The sequence below is a fragment of the Hippocampus bargibanti genome, linkage group LG05, assembly GCF_051943395.1.
Source record: "Hippocampus bargibanti isolate YZ-2025 linkage group LG05, ASM5194339v1, whole genome shotgun sequence".
In the NCBI taxonomy this organism is placed as follows: Eukaryota; Metazoa; Chordata; class Actinopteri; order Syngnathiformes; family Syngnathidae; genus Hippocampus; species Hippocampus bargibanti.
In genome coordinates this window covers 7,271,924-7,294,854 of record NC_142738.1, presented here as the reverse complement: position 1 = coordinate 7,294,854, position 22,931 = coordinate 7,271,924, and the positions used below count along the sequence as shown (strand labels likewise).

The 22,931-nt window shown below is 38.7% G+C and overlaps 1 protein-coding gene across 3 annotated transcripts in view; it reads left to right on the top strand.

The window, feature by feature from the left end:
* kcp (kielin cysteine rich BMP regulator) overlaps positions 1-22,931 on the top strand; it is a 45,796-nt gene that overhangs the window by 9,993 nt on the left and 12,872 nt on the right. For all 3 annotated transcript variants that reach the window (XM_088996459.1, XM_088996460.1, XM_088996461.1), the window contains 26 exons: positions 860-918; positions 1,858-1,951; positions 3,492-3,574; positions 3,680-3,776; positions 5,239-5,318; positions 5,393-5,478; positions 5,944-6,034; positions 6,140-6,239; positions 7,044-7,129; positions 7,208-7,301; positions 7,388-7,537; positions 9,627-9,733; positions 9,845-9,938; positions 10,197-10,370; positions 12,101-12,183; positions 12,544-12,637; positions 14,738-14,920; positions 16,605-16,775; positions 16,864-17,037; positions 18,217-18,299; positions 18,380-18,470; positions 18,612-18,694; positions 20,150-20,323; positions 20,459-20,638; positions 22,309-22,573; positions 22,807-22,889. In XM_088996459.1, the coding sequence (XP_088852585.1) occupies positions 860-918; positions 1,858-1,951; positions 3,492-3,574; positions 3,680-3,776; positions 5,239-5,318; positions 5,393-5,478; positions 5,944-6,034; positions 6,140-6,239; positions 7,044-7,129; positions 7,208-7,301; positions 7,388-7,537; positions 9,627-9,733; positions 9,845-9,938; positions 10,197-10,370; positions 12,101-12,183; positions 12,544-12,637; positions 14,738-14,920; positions 16,605-16,775; positions 16,864-17,037; positions 18,217-18,299; positions 18,380-18,470; positions 18,612-18,694; positions 20,150-20,323; positions 20,459-20,638; positions 22,309-22,573; positions 22,807-22,889 (3,059 nt within the window). The remainder of the gene's footprint in view (positions 1-859; positions 919-1,857; positions 1,952-3,491; positions 3,575-3,679; positions 3,777-5,238; positions 5,319-5,392; positions 5,479-5,943; positions 6,035-6,139; positions 6,240-7,043; positions 7,130-7,207; positions 7,302-7,387; positions 7,538-9,626; positions 9,734-9,844; positions 9,939-10,196; positions 10,371-12,100; positions 12,184-12,543; positions 12,638-14,737; positions 14,921-16,604; positions 16,776-16,863; positions 17,038-18,216; positions 18,300-18,379; positions 18,471-18,611; positions 18,695-20,149; positions 20,324-20,458; positions 20,639-22,308; positions 22,574-22,806; positions 22,890-22,931) is intronic.

The following is a 22,931-nucleotide window of genomic DNA, read 5'->3' as shown; positions in this document are numbered from 1 at the left end:
CCTTACACACTCTGTCTGGGAACCAATTAAGTTCGTAAGTTGAGGTCTCACCGTACTTGAATGTAACACACAGACGTGCGCTCATGATACTGTATAATGTAGGTACGCTACAGTGACCTATATTCCACCGCGATTGTTTCTGTCCAGTGAACCGAGCGCACTCTGTACTCGCAGTCGTATATCATTGCATTTTTTTGAAGTACGTAATCATTTTTCATGGAACTTTCCAAGCTATGCAGTTTATAACGACGTATTACATGTTTCCCTCCATGCTGGTTCTTGAAATTTCTGAATACGACAATGAAAAACGGAGGAAAAAAATCCTTGAAGTTTATGCTCTTTTTGCTAACACTACAGTTTATAAAGGTGAGTAAGTTGTATTTTTATAACTCATACAAGTGGTATAATATATATTTTTCTCCATAACTGCCAAGTTTCAAGCAAAAAGAAGCATTAGCATATATATTTCTAGAGCTCGCAATGTTCTTTCATAGTATTCATTGTCCGCCATTTTTGATTTCTGACGAAAATCTACCTGCATTCGATCATTGATATTTGCTAATTTATATTTTGAATCTTTTCTTGTGCTTTCTGTTGTTGTTTAGAATTTCGAAAGTTTTCCAATGGTACCTTACTCATTAAGATCTTCCATAAATTAAGAACGTTATGATCGTTTAAGCTCTAATAAAGAACTCGGTCAGAGATTTTCATTTTTTAACTGTGTAATTACAGGCAGAAAATCCCCTCATATTTCCAAAATTAAAAATGCTATTATTTACTTATTATTTGTCATCCAACAATAATCTATACATCATTTGAAAGCTATTTAAATGCACTTTTATATGCTTGTTCTCCCCAGACTGTGAGCCATCTGACATAAGAGTTCATAACGTGTCCCTCAGCGTCAACACGTGTGGGGTGAGTTTTTCAAACAATATGAGAAAAATGGCGTAACTTGATAAATTAATTAATTAATGGTTAAAATGAGTTAGTTGGTCATTGAAATACAATTCAGTAATCGCAAACGAAATGAAAAAGTACGACTGGAAAAACAACAGACAGCAAGGGTGCTCAATACGTCAATCGGGATCGACCAATCGATCACCAAGGTACTACTATTGGTACATCACATGACAAGGTGTTGTGACATTGTCATGAACTGGCGCTTTACAAATTAAGTTGAGTTGTTTTGAAAAAAACTATCAGCCATCTATTTACTTGATCGATACACCGGACAACCAATCAGATGACATTTTATTCGGTAGAGCGTGTGCTCAAACAACGCCCCTGGGCGTTACAAGGTTAACAAAGCTAGTCGTTAGTTACATGCTAATTTTTCGCTCATTTTTTTCCTCCTAAATGTAAACCAGGGGATAAAAATGAGTGGGGGAGCTGGACCAAGTAAGTATCAGTTTCATACGGAATGGCAGGAGGACTTTTTTTTCCCACGATGACATTTTCAAAGTGCGTTTGTCTGGTCTGCCAGTTATCAGAGTGAACCCAGGTAATGGCAAAAAAATGTACATAATTATGTTCTGTTGTGCAACAAATGCGGTTATACAGCAAAATAAGATGCAAGAATCTTCAATATATTTGTCAATTAATATAATGGGTAGATAATTTTGACGAAGTAGTTCCCATGCTGTAAAAGTGTGAGCACCCCTGACATATTGTATCAGGACAAAACAAAAAAATACAACCAATACCAATGAAATCATAATAATGGCAGTGAAATATTAAAAGGCAATCTGAAAATTAGCAATACAGAAAATTTCAGGTCAATAGTCCGAGCAAAAATCATAATGTTGTGTCTCAATGCAGTAAGAACTGAAATTCTTTTTGTGTTGTGTAATGCAGGGAGGTGAGAGGGATTGTTCAAATGTGGTTTGCCCACTGCTGGACTGCACCCAAAGGGAGAGCCTTCCCGGAGAGTGCTGCCAACGATGCATAGGTAACACATTGACCCAAAGAAACCCCCTCCCCCGCAGGGGAAAACGTGTGCACTCCATATCAGAAAATCAGAGCCCCTCCCATTTAAAAAAAATGAATTAAAGAGGGAAAAAAAAAAATTTGGGTGAGAATTTTTGTATTCATTTTTCAAGATTTTTAAAAATACAGTAAAGTCTCGTTATATCGATATTCAAGGGAATCCGAAAAAATATCGATATAACCGGGACTATCCATATATCCGACCCTGTTTGCATGTAATTTTCTCCGTGCGTGCATAGAAATAGTATAGATATAACCGGGACTATCGATATATCCGATATCGATATAACGAGACTTTACTGTATGTTTTTGAGGGAAAAAACATAATTCAATTTAAAAAAAACATTCTATCTTAGAACAAAAAAAATGTATATTTCCAAGTAGTGATACCTCGGTTTACAAACCCCTTGGCTTATGAACTTTTCCGTTTACAAACGTTACATTTCTGAAAATCTTACCTTGGCATACAAACTATTTTTCGGGATACACATGGAGCTGCCACAATGAGTGATGTGTCGTTCGCGACGAGCCCGTTCTCCTAACAAGAAAATGGCAGCCGGCTTGTTTTGGTCCTCTATTCCCCGCCCCCAGTCGTCGGTTAAAGCCACGTGATTGGTCAAGAATGGAGCAGTGAGGGGAGGTGGTTTAAACAATAAAGAGACAGGCAGGGGACAGAGAGAGTGAAAAAATGGATAGAAAACTGTGAAATTTGGACTAGTTTCAACTTTGATAGTTCAAAAGCAGAGTGTAGACCATCACAAAGGTAAATAAAACGACTTTATTATACTGTACAGTTTATTTCTTTAAGTATAATACCATAGCACATTTATTATACATAAAATAAGGCATATTTTATGTAGTTTTAAGGCTTAGAAAATTAGAAAGTAGAAAATTATGTTTTATGGGCACCTGGGAATGGATTATTCTCATTTTAATGGTTTCCTATGGGAAGTAAATTTTGGGGATACACACTTTTCACCTTACACACTCTGTCTGGGAATTAAGTTCGTAAGCCAAGGTATCACTGTAAACAAGTTCTATATTTTAAAGTCTTTTTTATCCAAAATAGTACTACATACCTGACAACGTATACATTTTATCCTTATTTTCTACATTTTTTTTAATCATTTCGAATACGTAATGCACGGCGTACTACATTTATACATAACATTTTTTTAATTGTGAAATAATCTTACAAAGACCATTTTGGCTCAAATCCAGTTCTTCTTAACTGCTGGTAGCCAATGATAATGCTCCTGCCGATCGCTTTTATTGTCACGGCAAACCAGCAAAAGTAATATTTAATCGTATTTATGTATGTCTTCATCGTTGCGTATGGTCAAATTCATAAAAACATAGCGTGCCCATGCTCGCTAAATTTACGTACTACAACTTTTATACGGAAATTGTAATCATTTATATGGGCAGCCATTAGCCCAGGTTAGCAGTTGTGGTACAAAAAAAATCTTGCATGATAACACAAGATTGAATTTTACGATCAGGTTGCATCCACTCTGGCGTGCGTTACGACCACAGAGCAAAATGGAGGTCCGCTGAGAGCCCGTGTGATCTCTGCCAGTGTTTGGTGAGTGTTACCCAAATTTTTATTGAGCCCACGCACAAGTATTTTATGTGTAAAATCTCACAACACACCGCCAACCAAAAATATTTTAAAAAATACATACCCCAGGAGGGTGACATTCGCTGCGAGAAGGAGCCCTGCCCACCGTTGGCCTGTACCAACCCGGCACCTCCTCCAAACCACTCCTGCTGTCCAGTGTGTGAAGGTATGTGTGTGTCTCTTGCAGGGTTGTATAAATTTGGGATTGTTGGGAAAAAAATGCAGTTACTTTTTTTAAAAATCTAGTTTGGTTCAATTAGCTTTTACACCTAATTTCCTAATTCGCTACTTTTTATTCTGTAAAGAAAAAGTTAGAACCCTCGGTATTGCGTGATCAAATAGAGTAAACACTTCTCTGCTCTGGATGTTCAACATTATCGAAAAAAAATCTATCTCTCGATATACTGATCTATCGATCTATCGATATCCATCAACGATCTATAAATCTCTCGATGTATCGATCTATCAATATCTATCATCGATCTAAAGATCTATCGATATCTATCATTGATCTATCGATCGATATCTATCATCGATCTATCGCTATACATCATCGACCTCTCGATCTACCGATGTCTATCATCGATTGATCGATCTATTGATCGATCGACCTACCGATATCTATCATCAATCTGTCGATCTATCAATACCTATAATCAATCTAAAGATCTATCAATATCTATCATCCATCTATCGATCTATCAATATCTATCATCGATCTATAAATCTCTCGATGTATCCATCTATCAATATCTATCATCGATCTAAAGATCTATCGATATCTATCATTGACCTATTGATCTATCAATATCTATCATCGATTGATTGGTCTATTGATCGATCGATCTACCGATATCTATCATCGATCTATCGATATCTATCATCAATCTATTGATCTATCGATATCTATCATCAATCTATCGATCTATCAATATCTATCATTGATTGATAGATCTATCGATATCTATCATCGACCTATTGATCTATCAATATCTATCATCGATTGATCGGTCTATTGATCGATCGATCTACCGATATCTATCATCGATCTATCGATCTATCGATATCTATCATCAATCTATCGATATCTATCATTGATCTAAAGATCTATCTATATCTATCATCGATCTATCGATATCTATCATCGATCTATCGATATCTATCATCGATCTATTGATATCTATCATCGATCTATGAATATCTATAATTGATCTGTCGATATCATCCATCTATGGATTTATAGATCCCTCGCTCCCTCCCTCCTTTCCTCTCTCCCTCTCTCCCTCTGTTGCTCGCTCTCTCTCTCTCTCTCTCTCTCTCTCTGTCTCTCTCTCTCTCTCTCTCTCTCTCTCTCTCGCTCTCGCTGTGTCTGGCTGTCTGTCTGTCTGGCTGGCTGTCTGTCTGGCTCGCTAGCTATCTTTTTTTTCACGAACCCTAAAAGTTCATGTATGATGCTACCCGACAAAGATAAAAAAAGGTCAGCTTTATAAACACAAATATAATTCTAGTTATTTTCAAAAGGCATTTGTGTATTTATTTCATGAACAAAAATGCTTTCATGAGTTTTGATGAGCTATTATAATGCTATTATAATGCGTTTGCATGACTTGCAACGGCGTGTGTTCCAGACTGTGGTGTCAATGGTCACCACTTCCCAAATGGAGCTTCGATCCCGACAGGAGATCGTTGTGAGCAATGCTCCTGTTCGGTATGTCCACCAAATCAAGTGAAACGTTACAAGCGGTACTGGTTAGTCAACACTAACGTTTTTTTTCTCCCCAGGATGGCAATGTGGCGTGTTTACCTTATCCTTGTCCTGCCTTGCTGTGTCCAAATCCGGTGCACCATGCCGGAGACTGCTGCCCACGGTAACACCTCTGACCCATGGATCAATCAATCAGCTCTATTTCATTTCCTTTCACCACATCACCCCCGTCCGTCCTCCAAGAGCTCCACTGGCTCCCCGTCAAATATAGAATTAACTTTAAAATTCTTCTTTATACATTTAAAGCTATTCATACCTATCTGACCCCCAAACTTTCATTACATACATTCGTAACATTGATTCTTTTCCCACCTTCAAGTCCCATCTCAAAACCCACCTATTTAAAATTGCATTTTCTGTGTAGCTCTCTCTCGTTTCTATTTATAATTGTATTTTATTTATTGCATTCTATTTGTGATTGTATTTTATTTATTATTGTACCTATGCTTGGCTGTGACTGTAAAGTGTCCTTGCGAGCTTTGAAAGGCGCTTAAAATGCAATGTATTGTTATTATTATTATTATTATTATTTGACAATGAGTGTCCATAATGTGTATGTGACTCGCAGGTGTGATGTGTGCGAATATGAGTCTCGGGTGTATGTGGACGGACAGAAGTTTCCCTCCACGGATGACCCTTGCGTCGAGTGCCGCTGTTCTGTGAGTTGTTGATTTTGAATTAGTAGCGTCGAAGGTTATTTTATCGAATGAGCTTTTATGATGTTGATGTGAGTGTGATTCCAACATTTTATGTGTTTTTATCAGGCAGGTGAAGTGTCATGCGGGCGCACAGAGGCGGCGTGTCCTGCCCTGCGCTGCAGCCACCCGGTGAAACGGAAGGGTGAATGTTGTCCAACATGCAATGGTTTGTTCTCTTTATTTCGCGAAAAATATTTTATCATTTGTAAAGTCTAAAATTGGCAACGAGTTCAGGTGCCTGATTAAGGCTGGGATCGGCTCCAGCATGCCGACAACCCTTGCGAGGATAAGCGGGTTACATAATGGATGGACGGATTATTTGTAAAATATATATATTCAAGAGGAAAAGGCCGTCATCTGTACTTCTTTGAAAGTGTCGGATGTTTCGCTCCTCATCCAAAGAGCTTTGTCAGCAAACTAAATTTGTGCTGGTAATCAAGAGTATTTTTGAGAAAAAAGTTGGGCAATTTTCAATGACAATGTATTTTTTAATGTATGTATTTTCAAAGAAAATCTACTTTATTTTTGCGGAAAACTTCACTTTTTATGAAAAAAAAAATCAAGGAAAAGTGGTTCATATTCAAAGATTATTTTTATTTTTATTTTTATTTTTATTTTTATTTTTATTTTTATTTTTATTTTTATTTTATTTTATTTATTTTTTTTTTATTTTTTTTATTTTTAGAAAAGAGTAGCCGTTTTCTGGAAAACCTTTGAAAAAAGTCATTTATGTTCATTGAAAGTGCAAGATGAATGTCATTTATTTTCAAGAAAAAAATGCCAATTTCCATGAAAAATGACTAAATATTTATATGATTTTATTTCTTGTACTGTACAGAAACATGTTTTTTTTAAATTGATCTTTTTTAAATGCAGACAGTATATTCAGAAAAAAAAAACCATTTGATTACGTTATATGTATCTTTCATATTATATTTTCATTACTTTGTGGCCGTGTGTTCTCGGACAGAGTGCGAGTTTGAAGGGCGTTTGTACGCTGACGGCAAAGCGTTCATCCCACCTGGAAGTGGCCCCTGCCTGCAGTGCAAGTGTAAGGCAAGTCCTCACACAACCACCGTTTTATCTTCCTTGAGATTCTGCACATCTCTGTGACGTGCCTTTGCCGCCTTACAGAGCGGCAACGTCATTTGCCACGAAGAAAAATGTCCTCCTGTGCGATGCTCCAACCCCGTACGAGATCCCCATCGCTGTTGTCCCTTCTGCCAAGGTAAAGCTGCCCTCAGTCAGTCTTCATGACCACTTTATTAAGCGCACCGCAATGAATGGATCCATATCATCTTCATATCCACGCAGATTGTGTCCCGGACGGCTCCGAATACGAAGATGGCTCAGAACGGCACCCCGAGGATCCGTGCTCTAGCTGCAAGTGTGAGGATGGAGACCCTCAGTGCACTCGCATACAGTGCCCCCCCATCACTTGTTTGCATCCAACCAAGACCGCAGGTAACTAAACATATGTACCATACTTTCTGGTGTATAGGGTGCATCCAAAAGCCTTAAAGGACAACCGCATTTTTTTTTTTTTTGTTTCCTAACTGACATCAGAAAAACATTTTATCGCATCTAAAATACCAAAAACACGCTGGCGAATATTTTTAGTCAAATGCAAAACACCAATAAAAATGAGTTAGAGTGTCCCAAAACTACTTCAAAATGACCTCGGAGATGGCGAGTTTCTGAAGGTCCCGCCCCTTGTTCGTGACGTCACGCCAGGACGACTTCCTGTTATGAATATGATTCAAATCAGAATCAGAATCAAAATCAGAATCATCTTTATTGCCAAGTATGTAGAACACACAAGGAATTTGTTTCCGGTAGAACACGCTGCACTAGTATCATTGTCAAAAAAACTGCTAAGTGGCACTATACAGTTCCATTTTGGCTACTGTTGAAAGAGTTCAAAGAGTACTGAAGTACTCTTCAGTACTGAAGTAGTACTGAAGATGAAAGCATAAATGTTTGAAATCGATTTAAGAAGTCCTTCCGTATCAATTCGAGTCGTCAAGACTCCAATGTAGCATCCCAGAACATGCACAAGATGGCGCCTAAGTTCCGTTGTAAATGGGCTGATTTGTTTGCTGGGGATTTGTGTCAACTAGTAAGTATCAATTAAGTGGTTGTATTAAGTTCATCCTGTCTACTTGATATCTAATTTAAAACAGATTCTTATCTTACAGACAGTGTATTGTCAGTGTTCAAATACGATAAGAATCTCTTTTAAATTAGATATCAAATAAGTAGTTTTGGTGCAACAAACGATTCACCATTTCCTTCTAATTTCGCCATCAACACGGATCAACACGAAGTTTTCAGACCAAACAAAGTACCCAAATGCTTTGTGTGTCGTTTCCTCGGTCAGGGGCGTTCCTGACGTGACGTCGCGTCAGGAATCGTCACCAACTCAAAAACAAGAATATTCAGCGCAAGTCTTAAAATGTAAAATATAGCTATATGAGGTGGAATCTTTGTAAAATACACTCAGTAGAAGTCATTTCAAGTGATTTTACAAATTATGCACACAACTTGTCCGGAGGTGTCGGTTGCCCTTTAATTTTCTTCAAAAGATGACCCTGTGCCTTGTACGCAAGTGCGCCTATGTCTAAAAGCTAAGAGGTCTTGCAACTACTCTCAGTAGCCACCGACTCCATTTACACCCTGTAGAAGAAGTGCAGCATCTACTGTAGCACCTTATAATGTGCTGTGGAAATTTGGAAAACTCTTATGTATTGACATATTTTATTTGGAAAACCTTTTTCATTGAAGGTGCGCCTTATACCGTATATGGAAACAATTTAAAAATATACCATTCATTGGGGTGCGCCTTATACTCTGGTGTGTCTTATACACCCAAAAATACAGTATGACTCTGTGCTTTATGTGGAATAATCACAGTAGAAAATAATTGCAATATGATAAAAATGAGAATTTTAATACAAATTTCAAATAAATCCTTCTTGCAAGAAAACATAGTATGAAGAAACTAATGAAAAAATCAATACCCTCATTTCATTTTCAGTGACATTGTCTTCTTCTTCTTCTTCTTCTTCTTCTTCTTCTTCTTCTTCTTCTTCTTCTTCTTCTTCTTCTTCTTCTTCTTCTTCTTATTATTATTGTTATTATTATTATTGATACTACTATATTATTATTATAATATTTACTACTAATACTCCTATGTTATTATAATGATTTTTACTGCTGTTATTATGAATTTATTCAAAAATAGTTATTAAAATAACATATTTTACACGCAAAAAGTAAAATAGTATTATTATTTAGAACAAATGCTAAAAACCTACTGTTTTATTGTAATTGACAATCTAAAATATTGCAATATTTCTAAAAATAAAATAACTGATATTGAAAAAAAATATGTATAACAAGCGCTCCAAAGTACAAGAGAAAGTCATCATCAGAGTGGAATAAAGTTGGAATTTGTGTGTATGCGTGTGTGCGCGTGTGCGTGTGTGTGTGTGTGTGTGTGTGTGTGTGTGTGTGTGTGTGTGTGTGCGTACGCGATGCGTTGTTTTGTCAGGCTCCTGCTGTGTAACTTGCGACAGCTGCACGTATCATCGCCGTCTCTACGGCAACGGACAGTCATTTGGGACGCCTGAGCAGCCGTGTCACATCTGCACCTGCCTGGTGAGCACACTCCTGACACATTCCACTTCATACTCCTTCCTGCTCACTCTCTGACCCTCAACACCCTGTGACCCTCCCCCACTGTACCCCCCCCCCCATACCCCCTTTCAGCACGGCACGGTGGAGTGTGAGAGAAGACCTTGTCCAGTACTCAACTGCAGTAATCCATACACAGTACCCGGAGAGTGCTGCCCTAAATGTCCAGGTATCTTTCAGTAGTGTCTGAGAGCATTTCACCAGTTGATGTGATAGTATTCCAGTATCTATGAGAGGGTTTCACTAAGGGTAATGTGAGAATTTTCAGTCCTGTGTGAATGAGAAATGAATGAGAAGTCCTGTGTATATGAGAAATAATGTTTCACATAATATTTTTGTAGTTATTTATATGTAAAGGGATCCTGCCCAATCGCCTCATTTTGCTCTTGTCTTTGCTTCCGGATTCCAATGTGTATCAACTGGTAAGACTGCATGTTGGAGAATCACGTGTTTGTGGATGGCCAAGCCTTCCCCAACCCGACAAGCTCGTGTGAGCAGTGCAAGTGCGCGAGCGGCACGATTGACTGCCGGCAGGTTCAGTGCCCTCGGCCGCACTGCAACGCTCCTCTCTCAGGGACCTGTTGCCGGAACGACTGTAATGGTGAGCATGGCCGTCCATCCTTATAACACAACATACAGTGATACCTTGGCTTACGAACTTAATTGGTTCCCAGACAGAGTATGTAAGGCGAAAGGTGTGTATGCCAAAAATTAATTTCCCATAGGAAACCATTAAAATGAAAATAATGAGTCCCCAGGTCCCCATAAAACATAATTTTCTACTTTCTAATTTTCTAAGCCTTAAAACTACACAAAATGTACCTTATTTTATGTATAATAAATGTGCTATGGTATTATAATTAAAGAAATAAACACTATTGTATAAAAAAGTCATTTTATTTACCTTTGTGATGGTCGTTGATGGCTTGATGGAATTGAGTGGCCGGTTTCATCAGCATTAAACATTTGATGCGGAATGTAGCCGTCTCCTTTCCCCATCTTGACGAATGATCCCTTGTAGGTGCTTTCTCTGTGATAATTTTATCTAGTTCCTCATCCATTGTATTCTGTTTAGCTGGGCTGATAGCTTTTTGGATCAAGTGTACAGATGGCTTGTGCGTGTTGTTTGTGGAGCTTGATTGATGGGATATTTTAACCTTGCAGTCTACACTCTGCCTTTGAAATATCAAAGTCGAAACTGTCTCACTGTCGTCGATCTGTCTCTTTAATATTCAAACCACCTCCCCTCACTGCTGCGTTCTTGACCAATCACCTGACTTTAACCGAAAACTGGGGGCGGGAAATAGCGGACAAAAACAGTCGGCTGCTATTTTGTTGTTAGAAGAACGGGCTCGTTCGCAAAAGACACATCATTCATTGAGGCAGCTCTGTGTACCAAAAACGTTCGTATGCCAAGGTAAAGTTCATATGCCAAGGTAAAATTTTCATATATCTAACGTTCGTAAACCGAAAAGTTTGTAATCCAAGGGGTTCGTAAAATGAGGTATCACTCTATTTGGACAGCCGCCCTCATTTCAAGCTCATATAACTCCACACCCATATAATAGGAATTAACTCTTTTTTTTATGAAAAATCAGAATCAGAATCATCTTTATTGCCAAGTATGTAGAACACACAGGGAATTTGTTTCCGGTAGAACACGCTGCACACAAAAAAAAATAAGTGGCACTATACAGTTCCATTTTGGCTACTGTTGAAAAAAAAGATGGAGAGTCTAAGGTTTCTAACACAGTATTGAATGTTGTCCATGATGAAAGAAAAGAGTCTTAGGTTTCTTATGCATCGAATGTTTAATAATAATAATACATTTCATTTCTAAGCGCCTTTCAAATCTCTCAAGGTCACTTTTCAGTCAAAAGTTAATATTCGAGTGACAATCACAAAACCCCTGGCACTGTAGTGGACGCATTTTAGCACATGTCTGGCGGTGAATGAATTAAAGGACAGACTAAACACTGTGTTTTCACCTGTCCCTTTAATCACCTTAAAGCACTGGTGTCAAAGTCAAGGCCCGGGGGCCAAATCTGGCTCACCATATCATTTTATTCGGCCAGCCATAGCAAATCAAACTTGTGAAATTCCATAATACACTTGCTAAAGTCCGAACCACCATTTCCAATTGTCCCATGTAATTCAAAAAGGACAGTCATTATTTTTGACATCAAATGTGAAAACTAGTTATTCATTTTCTGTGGAGGAGGACGATTATGATACGAATAAGGACAGAGGGACGATGACGAAAGGGTACCCAGTTCGTGGACGGTGGATGAACAGGCAGAAGAGTGTATAATGCCCATTTCTGCTATTTAGGATGCAGCTATGCAGGAAAGGAGCATCCCAACGGTCACCAGTTTACGCATCCCACTGACCCATGCAGGACCTGTAGCTGCGTTGTGAGTATTCACATCCACGGCCAACTCACTCGACTCCAAGAAAAAATCTATATAATATATTATATATACAGTAAAGTCTCGTTATATCGATATTCAAGGGAGCCCGAAAAAATATCGATATAACCGGGGCTATCGATATATCCGACCCTGTTCACATGTAATTTTCTCCGTGCGTGCATAGAAATAGTATCGATATAACCGGGACTATCGATATATCCGATATCGATATAACGAGACTTTACTGTATATTATCCAAGAAAAAAAAATACATATAATATATTATATATATTATATATTTGTATCAGTATGAATTTAAATGAAGCTGTACAATGCTTACGGAAGTCATTTTGTCTCCTACAGAATGGAAACGTCCAATGTCTTATGAAGAGGTGTCCAGCACTGTCATGCTCTAATCCGCACGTGTTGCCGGGAGACTGCTGCCCTCAGTGTCCTGGTGAGGAATGCACAAGCAAAAGCATCATTCTGATTTAGAAATGGACCATATTTTCCAGTGTATAAGGCACACCCAAAAGCCTTGATTTGATGACTCTGCTCCTTATACGAAGGTGCGCCTTATATGTGAAGTAATATTGAGGCTCAACAAATCTTGCAACTACTGTCCGCAGCCGCCAACTCCATCCCCCTTCACATCGAAGAAGTAGTGCATTGGTGCATGCTGGGATATATAAAACGCTGTTTCATTTTTTATTGGATTAGTCTATTAGTTTTGCAGTGGAGAAATTTACATTTCACTGCAGCAAAGTTATTGAAGGCAGAGGAAAGGAAACAAAGAAGTAGAAAAACAAAATACAGGAGCTGCTGTAAAGGCAGCCACTCTCGCGGTGCCATGCTAAAGTTAAAATAATGAAAAAAAACTAAGTAACAAATAATATAACAAGACAAAGACACAGACAGTCATTCAATCTTAAGCACTTTCTGCAGCCTCTTTGTTGTAAGAAGTAGTTCTCGATGAAAAAGGAGAGGATCAAAGCGTCCTTTTCACCAGTGGATCAGGGATGTCACGGTGAAATATGCACATGCAAATGTTGAACGAAAACACGAAGCTACATTGACGAAAAGAGACTATCTCACATCTCCTGTCTCACGTACAGTAAATCCGCTTCAATTCCAAGCCGTGACAGTTCCACGTACGCATCTGCGCTGTGCCAATGTGTTCTCTAATCTCTTAAAATTACTTCCCCAGCTCGAATTTTTTTCTCCATTTCCCCGTAATTTTCTGTTTTTGGCACAATGATTACAAATGAAAATGGTGAGTTTTTTTTTTGATTTTGTCACAAAAAAAGTAATTTATTTAAGAAAATTTTAAGGCCAAAATATTCAATGAAAACCCATAAGGAACACAAAAGTTTTAAAGAATAAAGATTGTTAATCTGAAAATTATATTTATTAATTTATTCTGTTATATTCTGATGAAACCCTGGAATATTTTTGAGCTCTTAATAATGTAGAAAATACCACACATATTATTCTACAATTTCTATTTTCGTGTTTGATATCAAAAAAGGAATTTATGCTGAAATTCTGCCGTCTGTTTTGCCTGCATCGTATTAATACACAGTGATGCCTCAGTTTACAAACTTAATTTGTTTCCAGAAAATGTGTGTAAGGCAAAAAGTTTGTCTGCCAAAAATGTATTTCCCATATGAAACCCTGAAAAATGAGAATAATCCGTTCCCAGGTCCCCATAAAAGATATATTTCGACTAAATAAGCAATAAAACAACACAAAATATACCTTATTTTATGTATAATAAATGTGCTATTGTATTGTAATTAAAGAAATAAACTTTACTGTATGATAAAGTCGTTTTATTTACCTTTATGATTGTCATTAATGTAGTTGCATGTTGATGATATCCAAGTGAAGTTGCCGTGCTTTCTCAGCGATCATACCCTCATTCATATGGTCCCCTGCTAGTTGCGTTTTGTTAATCCAAATCAACAGAAGTTTTTCAACCTCTTCTATTGCCTGAGACCGTTGCTTAGACAACGCAGAAACACCCTTAGCCACATGTAGCAATGGTCGACTTAGCATATTGGTACTGGGACGCTAAGTCACACAAACGCACACCTCGTTCGTGTTTTGCGATGCTCTCCTTCTTCTGCTCGACCGTTCTTTTGTGTCCTCTTCAGTTTAGCACTCGCCTGTGGTGGGGTCTTTTTCAGTTCCAAAAAAAGCTAAATTATCCACTCGATAACAAACCACGTCTGCACTCAGTGCAGTCAAAGAAAGTGGGTGTGGAAAACTAGTCTGTGTGTTTCCCGAAAACTCGTTCGTATGCCAAGATTATATTCTCGCGAATTTAATGTTCGTAAGGCGAAAAGGTTCCTAAACAAAAGTGTTCGTAAACTGAGGGATCACTGTATGTCATTGATTAAAGGTGCGCTTTATAATGCGGTGCTATTGTAATATGGTAAGATTGAAAGCGGGCTGATTGTCTAAAAAGGCCACTTTGAGATACAGTATTGTTTTTTTTAATTATTATTATTATTATTTTTTAAATTGCCTTATATGTGACTTGTTTTGGCTGCAGCGCCCCCTCTGGATTGCGAGTTGGACGTCCAAACGTACCGACACGGCGAGCGCTTTTCTTCGCCGTCGGACCGTTGCCAATTGTGTTCCTGTGCCAATGGCACCGTCCACTGTCAGAGGAAGCCGTGCCCCTTCGACTCATGCTCCCATCCTGTCACGCGGGATTGCTGCCGCACCTGTCAAGGTATGCAAAATTACAAAGACGCACTATACAGTTAGATTTGGGTTACTGTTTAGAGAGTTAATGGCTGTTTAAATGTCTGCTGGGTAAGGTGCCCATGGATATGTAGCGCCTGCCTGAGTGGAATAGTTGGAAAAGGTGGTGGGCAGGGTGCAGAGGGTCCAGTAGGATTTCCCATGCCCTTGTCTTGATTCTTAGCACTCAAGAGTGGGTCAGGCGGTGCCAATGATTTTTTTTTCCGCCTTCCTAAATGTCCGTTAAAGTCTGATATAATATTTGTTGCAATAATATATTTGCTGCTTTCTTGTAATATCCTTTTTTTTAATTGATTTAAGTCATTTGAGGTAAATTTTAATCTGAGATGCTGTATGTGTAATTTTACACTAATTAAAAAAATAATCATTCTTTGGAGCATATCAGATTTGTGAGATATTCTCTTATCTTATGTCTTGTAGCCTGACCCATATACATTTTCATAATACAGATTTTACCACCAATTATAATTTAGCGCTATGACGTTTCTAAAAAAAATTATAAATGTTTGCCCTTGTGTGTTACTGGCTGGCCAGGTTAGTTCCACAACTCAAATTGGATGGATGGATAAATTGTTTTACATCTGCACGTTAACTTCTTTTTTTAAATACTATATTTATTATGACTTGGACCATCTGTTCAATTTGAACTTACAGCATGCATACATGTTAAATCTCACGATTTGGTCAGTAGACTCCCGATTTCGAATACTCACTTTATAAAGCAACTATTGACACAATACACATAGTTCATTTGTAAGGTGAAACAAAAGAAAATATAAAAAACAAAATACATTTTTATCCTAATTGAATGTATAAATAAACAATGAAAGCATTTTTGTGTATTATTTACTTGTAATTTACACTTTTGTAACACTCACATGGTTTTAACACGCACCACAGAATTGTGAGTACTAAAATCTCCTGATTTATGATTTGTGAACATTGTATGAACACAATAATAATAATAATAATAATAATAATAATAATAATAATAATAATAATAATAATACGACTATATATAATACATACAATAATACAAGCGCCTTTCAAAACTCTCAAGGTCACTTTACAGTCACAGGATCAGCTTTTCTGTGGGTGAGCAGCGGCAGCCACATGCGCCAGCGTTCACTCAACCCGGAATAAATTAGATAGAAAGTTAGCTAGCTGGCTAATAGCCAGTTAGAAAGCCAGGTAGCTAATAGCTAGTCAGCTAGCTAATAGATAGCCAGCTAGATAGCTAATAGCTAGCATATAGATAGCAAATAGACAGCCAGCTAGATAGCTAGTTAGCAAATAGATATCAAATAGATATGTAGCAAGGTAGCCATCTACATAGCTTGCTAGATACCCAGCTAGAGAGCGAGATTAGCTAGCTAATAGAGAATACTCACCTTCTCCTCTATCCATGAACACAAAATACACAAATTAAATGAATGGCGCTTTCATACTGCAGTTAACTCTGTAACGGATGCTATATGTTACAGGTATCAAAGTCGAGGGCCACATTGTAGTTACGGTTTCCATTAGAAAGTTTCATCACCTCCATATTACATACAGCACGCACGACTAATTAATGAATAACTACTTTTCAAATTTGATGTCAAAAATAATGACTGTTATTGAGGTTTACATGCCATTTCTATTTCCAAAAGATTGCCTGTACGAAGGTCAAGAGCGAGCCAACGGGGAGGTGTGGGACGACGCCTCAGACCCGTGCGCTGCCTGCATGTGCCGCCAGGGCTCCGTCAGGTGCGAGAAAAAGCACTGCCCTCCGAGCAACTGTAAGCACCCCGTGCAGCGGCACTGTTGCAAGGCCTGTGAGGGTAAGGAAAACTTTAGCACACGCTTACAAAATGGTGGGGATCAAATCGGGCCTTCGGGGTAAATTATTTCATTGTCTGCTTTGGGCAGCGTGCTTGTATAAGGGGAGGGAGCACGGCGACGGCACCGAGTTTGCTGATGATGAGGACCCCTGCGTTATGTGCTACTGCTATGCGGGTGAGGTGGTCTGCACCAAGTTGCCTTGCTACGGTGACTGCCGGCACCCGTACAAAGCACCCGGACAATGCTGTGCGGAGTGTGAACGTGAGTTGGAGCAAGGCAACACAGGCGCCTGTGTTGTAAAGTTGGGATTTTAGTTGACCACAATCAAGTTTTCAACTACAGTTAGGTTTTTTTTTGTGGTTTTTGTGTGTGTGTGTGTGGGGGGGGGGGGGGGGGGGAATTTTTTTTACAAGGTATGATATCATTCACAACTGTATAAAAAATATAAACATAATTAAAAAATAATGACTTTTTTTGGTGGTCAAAAATTTACAAATTATTATATTCTCGAAAACTATAAAAATATATATCCAAACATAATTTAAAAAAATTAAAACAGACAATTTTTGTTGGGGTGGTAAAAAATTGACAATGGATATATTAAAAACTGTATAAAATTATGTCAACATAATTAAAAATATAAAAATAAAGACAACATTTTTCAAGGTGTGGTAAAAAATGTGCAAATTATGATATTATCAAAAACTGTATAAAAATATGTGTAAACATAATTTAAAAAATAAAAACAGAATTTTTTGGTGGGGGGGTGGTTTTACAATGTATATTATTAACGACTGTATAAAAAATATATAAACATAATTAAAAAAAATGAAGACACATTTTTAGGGGGTGGTATGATATTATTAACAACAGTACAAAAAATAATGTAAACATAATTAAAAAAAACAAAGACTAAGTTTTTTAGGAGTGGTAAAAATTATTATTAATAAATATGAATATATAACATATTAAAAAGTTATGATAATATTAACAACTGTAAAAAATAAATAAAAACAAAAACTGGAAAAAACGACCCACTGACAAAAATAGTCTTGATTTAACAAAAGTTATCAATTTGATAAAAATACAAATGTAAATTTAGAGGAAGAAAAAAATATTAGTTAAACATATATTTGTAATGCGATGAGAAATCCCAATTTAAAAAAAGATATTACAAAATAAATAAGAAGAAAACACATTTTAATATGTCAAATAATATTTACGAATAAGAAAACATACAAGCATGTAGAAATTAGAAATATTAAATTCATTTGACCATTTTCAGTAGTTCAATTTTTTTTTCTTTGTCAAGTTATGAGGAAAAAAAAAACAAGTGAGTAATCTTATATTCTTCGGAGAAATGAACTCTTCAATTTTGCATATGACGCAGAAACGCTCATTTCAAGGTCAAAGGTCAAAATATTTGTCTTGATTGACCAGGCTGTTTTTACACTGGAACGGTGCTGGCTAATGGACAATCCATTCCTGACCCGGGGGATCATTGCTCAGAGTGCACCTGCCAGGTAAGCACATTTCCACACATATAAACACAAACTTTGCATTGACAACTTCACCCACCACAAAATGCCTGTGCTTTTTTCAGATTGGCACTGTACGTTGTGTGAAAAAATCATGTCCCGTAACGCTGTGCCCTCATCCAGTAACAAACATGTGCGGTTGTCCCGTGTGTGATGGTAAGTCGTTTTTTTTTTTTTTTGCCCCCATATCGTGTATGAGAAATGACAGTAAAAAAAAGCTCCCTTCTAAACTCAATTTTAATTCTTTTTATTTTCAATCTTGGCAAATTAGTGACCTTAATTTGTCTTTCTTCACAGGTTGTTACTACCAAGGGGTGGATTACATCGACGGGCAGATCTTGCCAGGAGGAGACAACAGCTGTCAGGAGTGCACATGCTTGGTGAATCCCAACAATCACCATCATGTTACACAACCAACACACTTAAAGGACAACCGACGTCACTTTTTTGTTTTTTAACTGACACCAGTAAAACGTTTTATAGCATCTACAATACCCAAAACACGCACTATGATATTTTTATTCAAATGCAAAACACCAATAAAAATGACTGAAAGTGTCCAAAATCTGCAAAAAATTGAGCTGCGAATTGGGCATTTTCAGAAAGTCCCGCCCCCATTTTGTGACGTCACGCCAAGACGTCTTGCATTGCTGAAAAATCAAAACAATGGCTACAGATTCGGAGAATATGCTTTCTTGTTACTCATCCAGTTGTGAATATGATTCAAATCGTTCTGAAGAGGAAAGCATACATGTTTGCAATCGATTAAAGAATTTATTCCGTGCCATTATGAGGCAACATTGGGGGGAAATCTCTCACCCAAAAAAAGAGGTACAAAATGGCGACCTCCTGTGGCCACCTCCGTTTCCACAGTCTGATAAATTCCTTATATGGAGCTTGAACGCCCTCTTCTGGCGGCTTTTGGGTGCAACACTAGGTCCCCACACCAAACAAGTACAGCAAAATACATTGACATGATGGAAGGACTGCTACAATGCGTCTTTTTTCGGTCAGGGCCATTCCTTTAGTAACGTCACGTACGGACGCATCACCAACTCAAAAACAAGACTTCCTGAATATTCAGAGCGAGTCTTAAAACGTAAAATATAGCTATATGTGGTGGAATCTTATTAAAAATCGCTCAGTAGAAGTCATTTGAAGCCATTTTACAAATTATGGACACAACTTGTCCAGAGACGTCGGTTGTCCTTTAAAGGACTTTAAAGGATGGAGCTTGGGCGCCATCTTGTGCATTTTCTAGGACGCTACATTGGAGTCCTGACGGCTCGAATTGATACGGAAGGACTTCTTTAATCGTTTGCAAACATTTATGCGTTCCTCTTCAGAACTATTTGAATCATATTCTTAACCGGATGAGTAACAAGAAGGCATCTTCTCCGAATCTGAAGCCATTGTTTTGATTCGAGAGCAAGGCAAGACGTCTTGGCGTTACGCCACAAACAAGGGGGCGGGACCTTCTGAAACTCGGCTTCTCCGAGGTCATTTTCAGAATCAGAATCAGAATCAGAATCAGAATCATCTTTATTGCCAAGTATGTAGAACACACAAGGAATTTGTTTCCGGTAGAACACGCTGCACTAGTATCGTCGTCAAAAAAAAAACTGCTAAGTGGCACTATACAGTTCCATTTTGAAGTAGTTTTGGGACATTTTAAGTCATTTTTATTGGTGTTTTGCATTGGACTAAAAATATCAGCCTGTGTGTTTTGGGTATTTTAGATGCTATCAAACGTTTTTCTGATGTCAGTTAGGAAACAACAAAATCGGTGTCGGTTTTCCTTTAACGATGCCCGTGCATGTCGTGTTTGCTCTCAGAGGGGCGAGGTGGCTTGTACGCAGAAACCATGTCCCGCCGTTTCGTGCTCTCATCCGGCGGTGGACGGATGCGCTTGCGGCGTATGCGACGGTTGTCACTTTGAGGGGCGGAACTGTTTCAACGGGGAACAATTCCCTCATCCAACAAATGGTTGTCAACTCTGCTCATGTCTGGTTGGTACCAAAGATGTTGACGTCGCTTTCATCATTTTGCAACTAACTGACTAAAATAAAATATGATCCCGGCGTGACAACAAACTTTTCTTGATTGACAGGATTTTATGTGTATTTAAATATGTGTTCGTCCAGAATGGGGACGTGGTGTGCTCACACGTGTTGTGCCCGAGCATCACCTGCTTGCATCCCGTCACCCCCCCGGGCGAGTGCTGCCCCATCTGCACGGGGGCTTGTCGGCATCACGGCAGGGAATATCAGACAGGCTCCACCTTCCCGTCGCCCTCTGACCCTTGTTCCTCCTGCTCCTGTCTGGTCAGTCCCTTTTATGTGTTTGCAAGAAAGCAAGGGAAAGAAATTGCCGTTTTACAAGTGCAATGAATTGTTTTACGAGTGACGACAAGGAGCAGGGGTGTCCAAACTTTATGCAAAGGGGGCCATATTTGTTGTGTGAAAAATGCGTGGGGGGGGGGAACCTTGGCAGACATTCTTTACATATAACAGAAATTAATTGAAAAACATTTCAGCGAGCCATTCAGTTTTGCATTTGCTTTTTTAGTTTTTAATTTTAGCTATTTTAAGCATGTATTTTGGTTCATTGGAAACATATCAAAATTGAATTGACAACTTTCCTCCTTTTGTTGACTGTCACCGTTTTAGAAAAAAATTAAGTCTTCTTCTTTTCCTTTGGGCTTTTCCCTTCAAGGGGTTGCCACAGTGAATCAGTGTCCTCCATCTTCAGAGGTTTGATTTTACGTTGGCTGCCCTTCCTGACATAACCCTCTGTATTTATCCGGGCTTGTGTCCCCTTATGGCTACAGAACAAGCAACTCTATGAACTTAATAAAGATGAAAATGCTCGATAAAAGGCCCCCCAAACACTAAATGGTCATCGGTACAGCAACATTCAAATAAAGTAAAACTACTCACCAATTGATGACGATGCTCCGATCTTACCACGGAGTGGGCAAAATAGGTCAATTACAATAGTATGTTCGCGAACGAGCCTGTTCTCCTAACAAGGAAATGGTGCCCGACTGTTTTGACCTCTACTCCCCGCCCCCAGTTTTCAGTTAAAGCCACGTGATTGGTCAAGAACACAGCAGTGAGGGGATGGGGGTTACAGACAGAGAGAGAGTGAGGCCGTTCTCCCTAAACCAAAATGGCGTCTTGGGTTTAAGCCACGTGATTGGTCAAGAACGCAGCAGTGGGGGGAGGTGGTTTGAATATTAAAGAGACAGATCGACGACAGCGAGAGAGTGAGAAAACACACACACACACGAAAGGGAGATGACAGAGCTTGAAACAAAAAAACTAAAGTGAAATGGAGAGAAAATGGATAGAAAACATCGATACGACTGACAGCTTACACAGACGGATAGAAAACAGTAAAATTTGGACTCGTTTCAACTTTGATAGTTCAAAACCAGAGCCATCTGTACACTTGATGCAAAAAGCTATCAGCCCAGCTAAACAGAACACAATTGATACGGAATTAGGTAAAATTATCGCAGAGAAAGCACCTACAAGGGATCATTCCTCAAGATGGTGAACGAAGAAGGTTACGTTCCTCATCAAGTGTTTAATGCTGAGGAAACCGGCCACTCCATTCCATCAAGCCATCAACGACCGTCACAAAGGTAAATAAAACGACTTTATTATACTGTAGAGTTTATTTCTTTATTTATCATACCATAGCACATTTATTACACATACAATAAGGTATATTTTGTGTAGTTTTAAGGCTTAGAAAATTAGAAAGTAGAAAATTGGTTTTATAGGGACATGGGAACTTATTATTCTCATTTTAATGGTTTCCTATGGGAAATTTTTTTTTGAGGATACACACTTTTCGCCTTACACACTCTGTCTGGGAACCAATTAAGTTCGTAAGTCAAGGTATCACTGTACTAATCAAGAGTATACAAGCACATAGACTTCACTCTCAATGAAATTGAATACATGCTTGTCCCTGCATCCGAAAGGAGGAGGTGGTGAGCTGTAAGAGGAGACCCTGTCCCGTGCGGTGTACCCACCCCGTCCCTTCCGACACCTGCTGTCCCGTGTGCGACTCCTGCCTATACGATGGCCTGGTCCGCTCCCACGGCTTGGCCTTTACGCCCTCCTCCGAGCCCTGCCAGCGTTGCACTTGCGTGGCAGGCACGGTGACCTGCACGCCCCTCGCGTGCCCGCCGGCGCCCTGCAACCGAGGCGTCACCGTGCCTGGACGCTGCTGCCCTGAATGCACAGGTACTCTACTCAATGGATGTGAAAAGTTTGTAAGCTAAAGCATTCGTAAGTTGAGGTTTCACTGTACCAAGAAATGCAAACTTTGAAAAATGGACAACCCTTTCCTTCTCAGTGTATGAATTCTTTGAAAGAAAAAACACCAAACGGCATTTCCAAGAAGGCCATCATAGTGCCTTATTCTCAAACTCTAATAGAACCATTGTCATCCGTTATGCCAACATATGTGTTGTCAGGATGTATGCTAGATGGACAAGAATACCACAATGGGCAGAAATGGACCCTGACCTCAAACCACTGCTCTATATGTACCTGTCAGGTTGGGAATCGTCATCCTTTCCCTCATCTTAAGTGGTTGAAC